At 53.5% G+C, this 15,629-nt stretch overlaps 3 protein-coding genes across 3 annotated transcripts; 2 read left to right on the plus strand and 1 right to left on the minus strand.

The window, feature by feature from the left end:
- Positions 1-1,973: 1,973 nt before the first annotated feature.
- On the minus strand, positions 1,974-3,769 carry CLAFUR5_06259 (Alpha-amylase A type-3; the record flags this gene model as incomplete). Its single annotated transcript, XM_047905407.1, has 2 exons — positions 1,974-3,280; positions 3,328-3,769. 2 exons carry the CDS (start codon positions 3,767-3,769, stop codon positions 1,974-1,976), a joined length of 1,749 nt encoding a protein of 582 aa, XP_047761819.1.
- Positions 3,770-5,941: 2,172 nt separating this feature from the next.
- On the plus strand, positions 5,942-13,174 carry CLAFUR5_06260 (Cell wall alpha-1,3-glucan synthase ags1; the record flags this gene model as incomplete). Its single annotated transcript, XM_047905408.1, has 1 exon — positions 5,942-13,174. One exon carries the CDS (start codon positions 5,942-5,944, stop codon positions 13,172-13,174), a length of 7,233 nt encoding a protein of 2,410 aa, XP_047762491.1.
- A 1,000-nt stretch (positions 13,175-14,174) lies between these two features.
- CLAFUR5_06261 (3-keto-steroid reductase) lies at positions 14,175-15,598 on the plus strand (the record flags this gene model as incomplete). Its single annotated transcript, XM_047905409.1, has 2 exons — positions 14,175-14,275; positions 14,335-15,598. 2 exons carry the CDS (start codon positions 14,175-14,177, stop codon positions 15,596-15,598), a joined length of 1,365 nt encoding a protein of 454 aa, XP_047762492.1.
- Positions 15,599-15,629: the final 31 nt, after the last annotated feature.

A 15,629-nucleotide genomic window follows, 5' to 3' on the forward strand; every position in this document is an offset into this window, starting at 1 on the left:
TGACACCAGTTCCACATCACTTACCAAACGATTTTCTACGGTCTACTGAGTCAGATCGATCTCAATGCCAATGACCTCCATCTGCGAACATACTTTCGGATCACGACATGTTTCGATGCATGCTTAAAGCGACAGTTTCTTGCCTTTCAACTTTCGTAGTGATCTCAAAGTACAGATATCTGGGTTGATTGACAATCGTGAAACCCTCTCAGGACTGGATGTGACGATGAACGACTTTGGGTAGAGGCGATTTTCCTCCTGCTTTCGCGACCGCGATGTAGATACACAGACTGTCACATCCTTTCATCTTGTCAGTTGCCGATGACGAAATCAATATCTGATATGCGCCCCACGTTCCAGACCACCAATACCGAAGTTCACTAGAAGCGTGGCTCACATCGAATTTTCTTGAAGCCGAACGCACTTGTTGGCATCTCCACTTCCACTCCATGTCAAACGCTGAACTCCAGCCTGCAGAGATCAGGATTAGTGAGATCTGCTGGCGAGACATCGACATCATCTCAACGTCGCTTTTGTACAGATCCACGGACCGCGGGTGGCCTATCGATGCTGAACGAGGCAGAGTTGCAGCCCTAGTGTAGTGGAGCGAAGTTGTGGTTGACAAGGTCGGAGGTGGTCCGTAGCTTGTTCAGCAGTTCTGTAGGACGTGGAGGAATGGAGACAAGTTGCAGATGTGGTTCGTCGTTGGGCCTCATCTGTTGTTGAAGTGGACACTATTTGCCGTGCAAAGCTACCGTTCCAGATCCGGGGCGCTCTCTTTTTTCTTGTGCAACACATGATTTCGTTCCTCAATCAGGTGAAGTCCCACCTTACGGGGCACGATGTCCTAAATCTCGTGTCTAGTTCCCGTAGTGTATCTGTATCAGCCTAGCAAGCGTCGCCAAGGTCGCGTACAGATATGTAGGGAACGAGCACATCTCACCGATTCGGTCATGTAGTGGCGCAAGTGATCTATTCCGAACAGAACCAGCCTACGCGAAGCGGCAAACACTCAAATTGGGCAAGGCGCTACCATTCCCTCACGAAGATCCTTGGTCTGCATCGGCAAGGATGTGCTGTCATCCTTGTCGCCTCGGAAATCGGTCCGTGGGAGGTGTGCTGGAGTATGTCGTAGTCGTCAGAGGATCTTAGCAATAACGGTTTCATTCAATTTGGCAACACTGTGGACAGTACTGTGGCCTTCACGCGTCTTAAGAATACAAACAGCGACACGTCTTCTTTACAATAACAACCTTAGATACACTGGAAACAAAGACCTTGAAACAACGACCCGTCTTGCACAGCGCTCCAGGTCGCTGGAGCTCCCTTCCACGAGAGGAACCATTCTTTACGATCACTTTAAACGACGTGCTTGCCTCGCGCGCTCGAGTATCGTACCAGATCCCATCCGCAGTCGTCCTCGAGTGTTCGCAAGCTCACACGTCGTCCTTAGTGCTCCGGGGGTACTCACTGCCCTTGTTGCTCGAGTGCTCGAGTGTCCGCAGGCTTACACGTCGCACGTCGCAACTGCGGCTCGCTTGCCTTGGGCTTAGTTTGGATTGAAGGCAGCTTGTGGAAGCAGTCTAGATTGACGCTAGATTGCAGTGGACAGTGTGGTCGAGAAACAGTGGTTCAGAAAACGCGCTAAGTTCCTCTGACATTTAAGGATATCTGTGTGCTGCAAGGATCGACCGGGATATACTGTTGAGTGCGAAGCGCGTAGTCACATGTGATGGAACTGCATACGGTGCATTCGATATGTGATAATTGCGATGCGATACTGGCAGGCGAACGGTGTTGTGTGTCTTTGAACAAGAGCGCGCGTGGTGCGAGATGTGCATGCTGGAGTCAAGTAGTCAAGGCAGATGCGCGTTCTGCGCGGAATCCTGTGCCAGCTTTCCCAGTGAAAGACCTAGAATGGTTCCTTTGATACGGAAGTGATATTTGCACAAGGCGATATTGATTTTGGAGTGCTACCAGACCAGAAGTACGAAACCCGACGTGATCAAGATGGACACCACTGCAGCCGTGATAGGAAACGACAAATCTGTTCGCAGTTCACTGGCGGTCCCCAGAGCAAGTCGTGTAGGGCTGGGCTTACCGGCAGAGGTTCCAGACGGCTCTGCATCGGTAGCAGTCGCGACGAGTGTCGGATGTCCATCAATCGTAGTCGGATGAGCGGTAGGCACCGTAGTCGCAGTCGAAGAGGCGCTGGCATGTCCGCAGAGTCCTGAGTCCTTTAGTTGCTTCTTCGGGTAAATCACCTTTGGAAGACCCTGACCCATAGGCACAGCAATATAGCCCGTGCTGTTCACCTTCAGATCGGTACAGGTCAGTATCTCGGTCAGCCTGGTATCAGGCTCGTAATCATGGTTCGTGATGTAGACCTCGAAGTCGGTCGTGTGAACACCATTGTTGTTGAGTACAATGATGGCCTGGCCACCTGCGTAACCTTTTCTCATAGCGAACGTGTGGTAGTCCTGGAAAATTACATCGGAGATATATGTCGTGTAGTTCCCGCTGTGCCGCACGAAATGATGACGAGCTTTCGTTAGAGTCGCAATATGCTTGTAGAATTCCGCGTTCGTGTCGTATCCAGCCTCCCACAGCGGGGCTCTGTTGATGTTCTCGACGGTGCCTCCGGTCATATGCTGCTCCTGGCCCTGGTATATGATCGGGATCCCATCGCCCATGATCGTATATGTGATGATGTTCTTCGCTTGCGACCTATCGTCTGTCATCTCCCGGAACCTCTTCACATCGTGATTCTCGCTAAATAATCCGTATGCTGTCGGATCAAGACAGTTATGTCTCGTCGTATAGATCGTTGACACTAGATCGTTGATACTGCCAGTAGTACTTGAGAAGGTCCTGGTAAGCGGGTAGTAGATAGCATAGTTCAGAACGGAACCGATGGTCTCAGCCCAGCGGCATATCAACGTGTTGTCCCCATCCATGGTTTCCCCCGTGGCGAATACTCCTGCAGACTTGACGAAACCTTCGAAGAATTCGGGCTCAACGTTGACGGTGGTATCTAGTCGAAGCCCATCGATGGAGTAGTTGCTGACAACGGATGAGATCCATTCACCTAGCATATCACGAACCAGTTCGTCCTCGGTGCGAAGGTCGGCAAGAGCCACGATGTCATCGCCCAACCAACATCTTTCGACGTTCGTCTGATTGTCACTTCCGTCAACACGGCAGACGTCATGGAAGTACTTGCGATCGTTGAAAGGGTGGAACATGCTGTAGTCAACGTCCTGACCGGGACCTGCGTATGCTGAAGACTCATAAGCATATGGTGTATGGCGCTAAGGATTGACATACCCATGTGATTTACCACAACGTCGAGCATGATGTACATTCCCCGAGCGTGAACATTTTCGACCAACTCTTTTAGATCATCCTCGGTGCCAAAAGATGGATTGAGCGCATATAAGTCCTGTCCCCAGTAGCCAGTGTACGACTCGCCATTCCCAGTCGATGCTGTCAGCTGCGCCACGATAGGCGAGATCCAGATCGCATCGAATCCCATCCCTTCGATGTAGTCGAGTCTCTCACTGATGCCTCGCCATGAACCTCCACAGTACTGACCATCCACCACGTTACATTTGCCATGCTTCGATCCCTTCGTCCGTGAGAATCGGTCCGTCAAAACTTGGTAAACCACTCTTGTGCGCCAGTCATCAAGAGTGGCAGCAGAAGTCCACGCTCCAAAGAACAAGCAGAACACTGCTATTCCACAGCGTGTGTGCCACGAAGTAGTCATTGTGCCTCAGACCACGGCTACTTGCAGTTGCATGATGCCGTGAGACGGCAGGAATTGGGGTACAGAGGCACACAAACGGAGGACGGGCAGACACCTTTGCGCCATCAGCACATTTTGTCGATGCTTGGGCTGATAGGTAACTGCGTATAGGGGTCAGACAGGCCTCGCAAGCATAATCATCGATGATGTAGCGTTGAGTCCGACTTAGGGGTAGGGACAGTAAGAGAACACATACAGGTCTGCCATTCGCGTCGCCATCGGACTCCAATAATGGCAGCACACATGTCGGCGAAACTCCAGAGGTCCGCCGCGTGCCCCACGACTGGATAGGCATTCTGTTGATATGCAAGGACGCCTCAACTCCCGGTGGCAAACTTAACGGACTTTACGCTGTTTGACGTCCAAACAACGTTGCTGTGACGCTTCGTCGCGCCTCGTGCCGCAGAACGGGCTCCATATGACCCTGTCAGATGGCCTTTCACATCTTGAAGATCTCCATGATCAAGAGGAACACAGGCCGTTCGGATGCTGTGTGCCAATACCAAATCGTTCACGAACTGTGCTCTCCAGGCATGATACTCCCCGGCTCCATCGTTTCCGATCGTGAGTGGCCAAGTGAGGCTGAAGCAGGCGTGTGCCGCGCGCCGTGATAGCGGATACCGAGCGTCAAATACGGACAGTCTGGCCGGTGGGTTGCAAGGAGGGGTGGCAGCGGAGAATCGCCGCAGGTTGGAAGCTGGCCCGCAGGCACATGTCGGCAGCACGATGCGACTCGCTGGTGGAATGCAGTGTGGATCAGGAACGATGCAGGAACCCATCGCTGCCGAAGGAGTTTCGGCAGCAACAGGCAGCTCGCACTGACGCAAAGCGCTCAACGGCTTGAACGCTGATTCGATCAGAGCAGGGGCGGCAAGGCCCGAGTCGCAGGGTTGTGGCATTGCTTGGGAGCTGCGAAAGGGAAAGCGCGACCCGCGCTGTGGAACCGCACCTTCTCTTAACGACACGAAACACATGCAGAATTTGCGCGATAGATAACAAATACTGCAATCTCTTCACATAGATTGAGGGAGCCATGCGTAGGGAAGGCAGCAGCGGTGGCGTGAATGCCATGTGTCGAAACCAGCGGCGTGGTCGAGGGTCGCGTGAGGGCAGGAGCAGCACGCGTTGCTGGCATGAAGGCTCGCAAGAATACCTCCTACGCATGGCACGCGTGGAGGCCATCAACACGGAGTAGTATGGAGTCCGATCGCGCTTTCTTCGGGCTGCCGGTGTGAGGAGAGGGCAAGCTGCAGCAGCAGGACAGCAGGCGAGTACAGAATCTTCAATCTTGTGTAACCACTGCAACGTTGGCGGGCCCGTTGCACTAGCCGAAAGAGACACCTGGTCTATGCTATAGTCCTGCTAACTGTGACGTGTATTCAGCATAGGGAGAGGGCTGTGGCGGACACCGTCGGACTGCCGTTATCGAGCACCCGGCAAGCGCGCTGTGAAGCAACTCCCTGTCGCAGCGCTGGGCGGGCCCTCCTCATCTCGTGGCCATCTCCGTAGAGCCCAAAGCGGAAGTTGAAGCGCACGACGAAGACGGCCAGCTGGTCGTGTAAGGCCTGGCGAGCGACGGGACCTCGCGCAGACGCCCAAGCACAAAGTGTCAAGCTCTTCTCCCGCGCCGCACCGCCCTGGCCACAGAGTCGCACGCTATCGCTCCATGTCGTCCAACGCCGATCACGCTTCGACTAGTGGGGAGCAGCTCTACAATCTTCTAGCGGCATACCTTGCTTTGTCTATGCCCTGTCCAGACCTACCTGCTGCACCCGCCAGCAGACACGAGATCTGTTCGTTGACCTCATCCCAATTCTCGTCCCCTGGTCGTTCATTTGTAGTCGGGACCGCGCCGGTCTCCCACTTGCATTCGTGGTGCCCCACTTACGCGCCTTGAAACAACCCTGCTGCTATTCGTTTGTTTCCACCACCTCGAACGACATCCTTCGCGCTCCCTCCATCTCTCCTTGCGAAAGCTAACCGACAACCACCTGGCGTGCTTGCTCTACGCTCGGCGCTCTGACAGCTACCACCAACGAACACCAGCAGGCACTGGAGTTTCTTGATGCGCGTGGCATAGAGATCATCTCATCGACGAGCTGCCTTCGCGGCACTCTTGCCACTCGCTGCAACATGTTCCTCCGAACATGCATCTTCACCCTCGTCTCACTCGCGGCGCTTTCCTCGGCATCTTACTATGATGCAAGAGAAGAGGAGTGGAATCTGAACGTCAACGAGAACGCCGCCACCCCTCTGGAATATTCGGTCCCAGACTGGCCTTCAGGGTTCTCACATCAGCCCAGTCCCGAGAACTGGAGATTCCCATTCTACAGCTTCTTCCTCGACAGATTCATCAACGGCGACCCCACCAACGACAACGCCAACGGCACCTCTTGGGAGCATGACTACAAACAGACCGGCCTTCGGCATGGAGGTGACATCAAAGGCCTCGAGGATTCGCTCGACTACCTCCACGGCTTGGGCATCAGAGGTCTGTACCTCGTTGGCAGCGCTATGTTGAACCACCCATGGGAAGCAGATGGATACAGCCCCTACGATCATACGATCCTTGATCACCATCTGGGCAACATCACCCAGTGGCGAACTGCGATTCAGGCCATTCACGACAAGGGCATGTACGTTATACTTGACAACACAATGGCCACCATGTCCAACCTTTTCGGATTCGAAGGTTATCTCAACACCAGCGCCGAGTTTCAGTTCAACGAACACAAAATGCAATACACTTCCCACACGGAGTATCGAGACTTCTACATCAGCAACGAATTCCACGAAGAGTGTCCTTACGACTTCCCACGCTTTTGGGATCAGGGAGGCAACCAAATCATCGACAACAACACCAAGGCCATGGTCGGCTGCATGGACTCCGAGTTCGACCAGTTTGGAGATGTCGGTGCTTTTGGCGTATACCCTGAGTGGCAGAAGCAGCTGTCCAAATTCAACGGCGTCCAAGACCGCCTTAGAGAATGGAGACCACAGGTCCTGGACAAAATCAATCATTTTGCCTGCATGATGATCCAGGGATTGGATATCGACGGCTTCCGTATCGATAAAGCTATGCAGGTGACTGTCGATGCGCAAGGCAATTGGTCAAAGTTCCAGCGTGAATGTGCTGCTGAAGTTGGAAAGAACAACTTCTTCATTCCTGGCGAAATCGTGAACGGTAACGCAGATGCTTCAATCTACTTGGGACGAGGGAAAGAGCCGAAAATGCAGGTCTACAACGCTACAGAAGCCATGAGCTCCAACGATACTGAGTACATCCGCGACCCTGGACACCAAGCTCTGGACGCTGGCGCTTTCCATTATTCAACATACCGTGCGCTGATGCGCTTCCTCGGTCTTGATGGCAACCTGCTTGCTGCCAACGATGCTCCAGTGAACTTTGCTGATCAGTGGAAGACCTTTGTGCAGACCAACGACCTTATGAACGCGAACACGGGCAAGTTCGATCCACGTCACATGTACGGAGTGTCAAATCACGATGTTCTCCGATGGCCAGGAATGACGAATGGGACCGAGCGTCAACTTTTGGGCGACTTTGTTATATCCTTGCTAATGCCTGGTATTCCTATAGTCACTTGGGGTGAAGAGCAAGCTTTCTATGTTCTCGACAATACTGCTAGCAACTACATTTTCGGACGTCAGCCAATGTCGTCAGCTCAAGCCTGGCAGATGCACGGCTGCTACAAGGTCGGCAACACGAACCTCAACAACTGGCCTGTCAACAGTTCACTCGTAGGCTGCCAAGATGACGGGGTCAGTCTCGATCACAGAGACTCGACCCACCCAGTGTACACTGTCCTGAAGCAGATGTTCGAGCTTCGCAACCGATATCCAGTCTTGCAAGATGGTTGGAACCTTCAGCAGCTTTCCAACATGACATTCAACTACACATTGCCAGGATCTTTCGGCGTGCCAACCGAGACTGGTCTCTGGTCGGTCTTGAGAGGGCGTAACGAAGACCTTCAGGACTTTACAGGCGAAGGCATGTTCGAAAATCAGGGCATTTGGCTTCTCTACTCCAACTACAATGGGTCAGACAAGACTTACGAGGGCGATTGCTCCGGCGACGATGCTATCATCGCACCATTCGATTCCGGCACGACTGTCAAGAACTTGTTTTATCCCTTCGATGAGTGGACCTTGGAGGACTCTGCTGTATCCCTTGGCATCGAGGGCTCTACGAGCCCCAATGGCTGCGTACCGCAGATGAACATGACCAAGTATGGCTTCAAGGCTTTTGTACCCGTCGAAAATTGGACAGCACCCTCGCCAGTGCTGACAAAGTTTCTGCCCGGTCATGACGCACGGATCCTCTCGAATGCCACAGATTCCCAGCCTACAACGCAGGAGATCGAACTTCGTTTCTCGCAGGAGATGGATTGTGATGCTCTTGGCGATGCACTCAGCATAAATTCGACCACAGATTCTGGTAAACAAGGCGCCATCGATGTTTCCAGCCTTGACTGCCTGACCATTGATCCGCAATACGAAGCGTACTACTACGGTCCAAGTCCTTCGATCTGGCGTGCTCGTGTCACGCTCACTGATCTTTACGATGGCATTCACAGAATCAATGTTAACAACGCTTCCAGTACGTCTGGTAACACTTCGACCAACTCCAACGATCACTTTATGATTCGGCTTGGGAAGGAAATCAATCCGATGGTCTTCCCCTTCACCGCCAACTACAGCTCCACCTTGCTCTACCCAGATATCTCAGCCGATAAGCGGGATGTTGAGATCACCACCAGTGGCTTCATGCTCAACCAACGGGCGCCTGGAGCAGATAAGTGGCGGTTCTCCATGTCCTTTGGGGCTGTTTGGTCCGACTGGTACGACTATGTGCCCGGCAACGTGTCTCTTCCATCGCAGACCTGGACGGGCCATTCCGACTACCAGAAGTGGACTGGTGATCACGTCCAAGTGCAGTACTGGTCACGCCTTGCTGGAAGTAGCGCTCATGTCATTGAGGGAGACCTGGTTGGCACTAACGACATTCCACGAAGATTTCCTCATCTTTTCTTACATGGTTCCTTCAACCAATACGGCTATGCCAGTGGCCTCTCCAACACCATGGAGCAACTCGACAATGGCACTTGGAAGTTCGACTTCTTGACCGAATGGCCATCTCAATTCCAGGTCAACGTCTGGGGCATGGCTGCGAATGGTCAACCTGACGTTAGTTTTGCCATGGGCGACGTGGACAACGATACTGTCCTTGATCGCATTTCACCGGTGTCTCTGCAGAAGGCGGTCGTTAATATCACCAACCTTGGCCCAGAGTCGCCGTATCTGGCATGGAAAATTCTGTTCAACGATGCGGACTATCGCTACTACCTCGTTCCGGTAGGAAGCCGCTATGAGCAGCTCGCATTTTGGCTGTTATTGGCATTAGTGCCTGTCATGACTGCTGTCGCTGGTATCTGGGCATACATGCATTTCTTCTACGGAGTCAAGTTCAACCAGATCGGACTTTCTGAAAAGAAGAGCGTCTTTCCCGCTGCGGTTGGCAAAGTCTTTCACCGGGAGAAGCATGAGGACTCGGACTCTGAGCTGTCGGCGCCACTTCCTCCTGCCACACCGAATGCTGATAATGCTGGCGGCTCTGTCGTCCTTGCTACCGGCATTGGCGCTGTGGTTGAGCAGAAACGTCGCACAGTCCTCATCGCCACCATGGAGTACGACATCTCCGACTGGGCCATCAAAGTCAAGATAGGTGGTCTTGGTGTCATGGCTCAGCTCATGGGTAAGAATCTCGAGCATCAAGATCTCATCTGGGTCGTGCCATGCGCTGGTGGTGTGGAATACCCTGTCGACACACCAGGTCTACCAATCGACGTCACAATCCTGGGCCGCACATACGAGGTGCAGACCCAGTACCATAAGCTCAACAACATCACTTACATGCTCCTCGATGCTCCAGTGTTTAGAAGACAGAGTACCAAGGAGCCGTACCCAGCTCGTATGGATGACCTGGACAGCGCCATATACTACTCCGCGTGGAATCAGTGCATTGCTGAAGCCATGAGGAGATTTCCCATCGACCTTTACCACATCAACGACTATCACGGTACAGTCGCGCCCTTGTACTTGCTACCGGACACGATCCCATGCTGCTTGTCCTTGCACAATGCAGAATTCCAGGGTCTGTGGCCAATGCGCAATCCTCGAGAAGTAGAAGAAATCTGCTCTGTCTTCAATCTTCCTCAGACAGTGGTGCAACGTTACGTACAGTTCGGTGAAGTGTTCAATCTTTTGCACGCCGGTGCCAGCATTCTTCGAATACACCAGAAAGGCTTCGGTGCCGTGGGTGTGTCCAAGAAGTATGGCAAGCGGTCTTGGGCCCGCTATCCCATCTTCTGGGGTCTAAAGAAGATCGGAGCGCTGCCGAACCCGGATCCCTCCGATGTTGCGGAGTGGGACAAGAAGCTTGCGAATCCAGAAGACATCAAAGTCGACGAGGTCTTCGAAAGTGCTCGAGCAGGCCTTAAACGTCAAGCGCAAGAATGGGCAGGCCTGGAACAGCGAGCCGATGCTGACCTTTTCGTATTCGTTGGCCGATGGTCCATGCAGAAGGGCATAGATCTAATTGCTGACGTCTTCCCTGCGATCCTCGAGCAAAATGAGCATGTCCAGCTGCTCTGCGTTGGACCTACCATCGATCTTTATGGTAAATTCGCAGCTCTGAAGCTCGCCACCATGATGGAGAAATACCCAGGACGTGTCTACTCCAAGCCAGAGTTTACAGCTCTGCCGCCCTTCATTTTCAGTGGTGCCGAGTTTGCCCTTATCCCTAGCAGAGACGAGCCTTTCGGTCTGGTCGCTGTTGAGTTCGGCCGCAAGGGTGCACTTGGTGTTGGCTCACGTGTCGGTGGTCTGGGTCAGATGCCTGGCTGGTGGTACACGGTTGAATCATCGACCACTCGCCACCAAATGCATCAATTCAAGATGGCCATCGCCGGAGCATTGAAGTCCGACTACGAAACCCGTGCCACGATGCGAGCTCGATCGGCAAAGCAAAGATTTCCAGTGGCTCAATGGAAAGAAGATCTCGAGATTCTCCAGGGCACATCGATTAAGATACATCAGAGAGTCATGGACCGCATCTCAGCCAAACGCATGGGGCTGGAAGATAAGAGCGGAAGCTCCACTGGCTGGAACACTCCTGGCTGGATGACGCCAAGAAGCGGATGGGCAACGCCCACAGGGTCGCGACCGAATACAAGGCCGTCGTCACCGACTCGCTCTGGGACCACGACGCCCACCGGTACGACACCAAATGCGCTATCGCTCGGCCTGCGACATGGACCAGGACACACATCGCCGCAGAACAGCAGCTCATCTCGCAGCAATTCGTCATCAAGGCCGAGTGCTTCACGGAGGAATTCTGTTGAGGATCAGCACGGTGAGAGAAGGCATATGGGCGGCAATGGAGACGAGGCATACATCAGCTCTCAAGCTGCCGAAGAGTTGAAACGCCGTTCGCAATTGGGCACTGGTCTCAACGAACTGAACTTCGGCCTCAGGGATGGCACCAGGAACAACCACCCGAGCCCACCGGAGAGGACACACAACCCATATTTTCCAGCCGGCACGCCTTTGACTCCCGGCGCAGACTCTGTAGAGGGTCAGCAGTTTCCATTCCTCTCGCGCCCACATACTCCAATGCGACAAGACGCACCGAGCATTCCGCAGACGCCACTGTCCACCGAAATGGTCATGGACGAGAAGAAGGATCAGCCTCAAGAATTGATGCCTTTTTTCACGGATCCCACAGGCTTGTACTACAAGACCTTCGAGAAGAAGCTTGATACTCTTAATGGCAAGAATTCGGAGAGTGCGCTCTGTATCGAAGAGTATCTCGAAAAGTCGGAGAAGCAATGGTTTCACCGCTTGCATGAGGCGAAGATGAGCCGCAGCAATACTCCAAATGCCTCGAAAGCCGCGACACCGGCTGGATCAATCTACGAGGGTGTTGAGACAGATGAGGGTCTCGGTCAATTCCTGCTGCCTGCCAACTACAAAGCCCCAACTGGTATTCGTCGACTAATGCTGAGCAAGTTGGGCGATTGGCCAGTATACTCGCTTCTTCTTGCGCTCGGCCAAATCCTAGCCGCGAACTCTTACCAGATCACCCTCATCAGTGGACAGGTTGGTCAGACTGCAGGTCAGCTGTACACCATTGCTTGCATCTATCTGGCGACTACCATCATTTGGTGGCTTCTGTTCCGACGTCTCGCTGCGGTCTGGTGCTTGAGTCTGCCGTGGATCTTCTATGGTATGGCATTCTGGCTCCTTGCCTTCGCGCCCTTCGGTCAGACGGCATCGGCTCGTGGCTGGGTACAGAACGTTGCCACCGGCATGTACGCTATCGCATCGTCTTCAGGCTCGCTGTTCTTCGCACAGAACTTTGGCTCGCTTGGCTCTGCCCCTGTCAAGGACTGGGCTTTCCGAGCATGTGCCATTCAGGGTACACAGCAGCTCTACGTGGTTGGCCTGTGGGCTTGGGGTAACAAGTTGACGAACCAGAACTCCAATGGAGCGTCGACGTCCCTCGGTTACAAGATGACTGCCATCGGCATACCTATTGCTCTTTTCCTATGGGCTGTCGGTATTATCCTCTTCCTCGGGTTACCTGACTTCTATCGTCAGAAACCTGGCGCAGTTCCGGACTTCTACTCGTCCATTTTCAGAAGGAAGATCATCGTGTGGTTCTTGGCAACTGTCTTTGTTCAGAACATCTTCCTGTCGGCGCCCTTTGGGCGAAACTGGTCCTATCTCTGGAGCTCAAACCACGCTCCTGGCTGGGCAATTTTCCTGCTCATCATTCTGTTCTTCGTGGTTGTCTGGGCCGGCATTCTGTTCTACTTTGGGCATCTGTCCACAACACACAGCTGGATCATCCCGATCTTCGCAATCGGTCTCGGTGCCCCGAGGTGGTGTCAGATACTGTGGGCGACGTCCGACATAGGGCAGTACTTGCCATGGGCTGGTGGGCCAGTCGCATCGGCCATCCTTGGACGATCACTTTGGCTGTGGTTGGGCGTCCTCGACTCGATTCAAGGAATTGGCTTTGGCATGATTCTACTGCAGACCATGGTTCGTTTCCACTGCTCGTTCGTCCTGATGGCCGGACAATGTATTGGTGCTATTGCGACCATCATCGCTAGAGCCGACGGCCTCAACTCGGTCGGTCCTGGCCCGACATTCCCGAACTTTGCGGGAGGCTGGTCGGATGGTCTTTCTGAGCCGTGGTTCTGGGTCTGCTTGATATTCCAGCTTGCCATCTGTGTCGGCTTCTTCACATTCTTCCGCAAGGAGCAACTCACGAAGCCATGATCGGTTCGATTCTGTACAAAGAAGTTGTTTGAGAGCTGGCGGAAGAGCGTGTTCCGCGGTATTTTGTTTAGGAAATGGCTAATGATCTAATGAAGATCGATGGCGTTCGTACAGTGGATTGGAAGATCATCAGCGACAGCGCAGCATTGTCTTTGCACTTTGAGCGTGTGTGACTGCATATGGGTGGATAGCAGCAATCGAAGCACAGGAGATAATGTGACATACCCGAGCACTATAGAGTAAGTTTAGTAGATTGAGAGATCGAAGCGCTCGGCTCTCAGGATTCACCTTTGCGACATGCATCTTTCCTCAACCTGGCGTTCCTTTTGCAGCCACCGGAGCTTGTTCATCACGCACGATCGATTGCGCGGCGATGTCGTACCACTCTCGTGTCAGCCTGCTGACTCAGCCGATTGTCTAGGGACACGTTCCTCAGACCCGACCCTCCCACGCGTCATACACATTGTGACTATAGACGCAGCAGAACGAAGAACAAGGTGGTGTGGATGTGAATAGAGAGATAGAACAACACCTTCAGAAATGAACATAATCCCACCAGTTGTTTTGGGCGGTTTGGTCAGTGTGGAGCGTGCCTCCTATGCGCCGGATCACCCAAAGTCTGGGATTTAGACCCTGGCTTCGAAGCTGAACTTCGACTTTGATTAAGCTTCAACTTGCGAGTACGTATAACGAGTATACCGCGACACGTACAACACCGCCCGGTTAGGAAGGTTAGGGGATAAGGGTTGAAAGGGTTAGGGTTAGTAGGTTAGGGAGGGTTAGGAGGGTTAGGGAGGGTTAGGCAGTATCCTCCAAAAAGTCGGGCCTCCGCGTATTGATTAGGATTGATTAGAATTTGATGTGCCGAAAGGTCGGGCGTGAGGAACGTGTCCCTAAAGATTGGGCTGACTCAGCACACAATGTGGGCAAGTGCTGCCGAACGCGTTGATCGTGTTCTGTCACCTGAGTGACTATATTTTGCAACGACTACAGCATTAATATGAGCCCTTACGACTGCAAGCTCCTTGCAACCATGGACGCTCCACCGCCGGCATTGGAGGAGAAGAGTACGTTCACCGTGCTGGTGACCGGGGCGAACAGGTACAGAGGTAGCATCCGAAGCCGAACGATGCACCAAACATTCACTGACCATCACTCAGCGGTCTTGGCTTCTCCATCTGCTGCCGCCTGATTGACGATTTCTTGTTCACACGACCACAATCGCAGACATTGCACCTTCTGTTCTCCACGCGAGATGCGAACAAGGCCAGCGACACTCTGGAGCGACTGAGCGCGCACCTCCGGAAGACACTTAGAGATGCCAACGGCAAGACTCTCGGCATCAGTCGGCTGCTGGAGGCGCGAGTCAAGCTTCTGGGCGTGTCGTTGGATCTGCTCAAGCTCACCACTGTCAAAGCGCTCGCCGAGGAACTGCTGGCAAGCGGCCAAAGGATCGATGCTGTCGTCTGGAATGCTGGCATCGCAGGATGGGCTGGACAGAACTGGCCTAAATCGGTATGGATGACGATGACAGATCTGATTCATGCCACCACTTTCCCTACCTACATGATCACTGATGTCGGACTCGCAACCCGGCCGCAGCTGCCTGCAAAGGACACCAATGGCGACAATGATCGTGCCCCGGAACCAAAGCTTGGCCAAGTCTTCACTGCGAACGTCTTCGGACACTACATGCTCACTCACTGGCTACGTCCTCTGATGCACGCTGACACCCGCATCGTCTGGGTCTCCAGCATCAGCGCCCTATCCCACACCTTCTCCCTCGATGACATCCAAGGACTAAGCTCGGAAGCAACTTACGAAGGCTCGAAAAGACTGACAGACCTGCTCGTCCTCACTTCGGAACTACCTTCGACCAAACCGTACATGGAGAACTTCTTGCCTCCATCCCAAGACTCAGCCCACTCACGACCAAAGATGTACGTCACCCATCCCGGTGTCATCGGTACGTCGATAGCAGGTCTCCACTGGTTCGTCGGACTCTTCATGTTTGCTGCCTTCTACATGGCGCGCTGGCTCGGATCACCGTGGCATCTAGCGGATCCATACAAAGGTGCCGTGAGCGCTGCCTTTGCAATCCTGGCCTCACGACCGCAACTTCCTGAGCAAGAAGAGCGAGATGGTAAGGGAAAGTGGGGCTCTGCTGTGACAGTGTATGGAGATGAAAGAGTCGCAAGGACGGAAGTGGAGGGCTGGGGTTTCTGTGGGAAGCCTGGTGTTGTGCCGCAGGGTAGTGTTACAGGCAAGACGGGGCGGTACAGAGGGTTCAGAGAGACGACCAAGGAGGCGAGAGAGGAGTTTGAAGAGACTGGACGACAGGCTTGGAAGGAGCTGGAGGAAATGCGGACTGAGTGGGAAGCCAGGCTTGGACCTCTTAGTCACAAGGCCCCGGCGAGTCAGTGATAGTTTGTGAAACGTCTGACAGGTGCAAACG

The sequence above is a fragment of the Fulvia fulva genome, chromosome 5 (assembly GCF_020509005.1).
Source record: "Fulvia fulva chromosome 5, complete sequence".
Lineage (NCBI taxonomy): Eukaryota > Fungi > Ascomycota > Dothideomycetes > Mycosphaerellales > Mycosphaerellaceae > Fulvia > Fulvia fulva.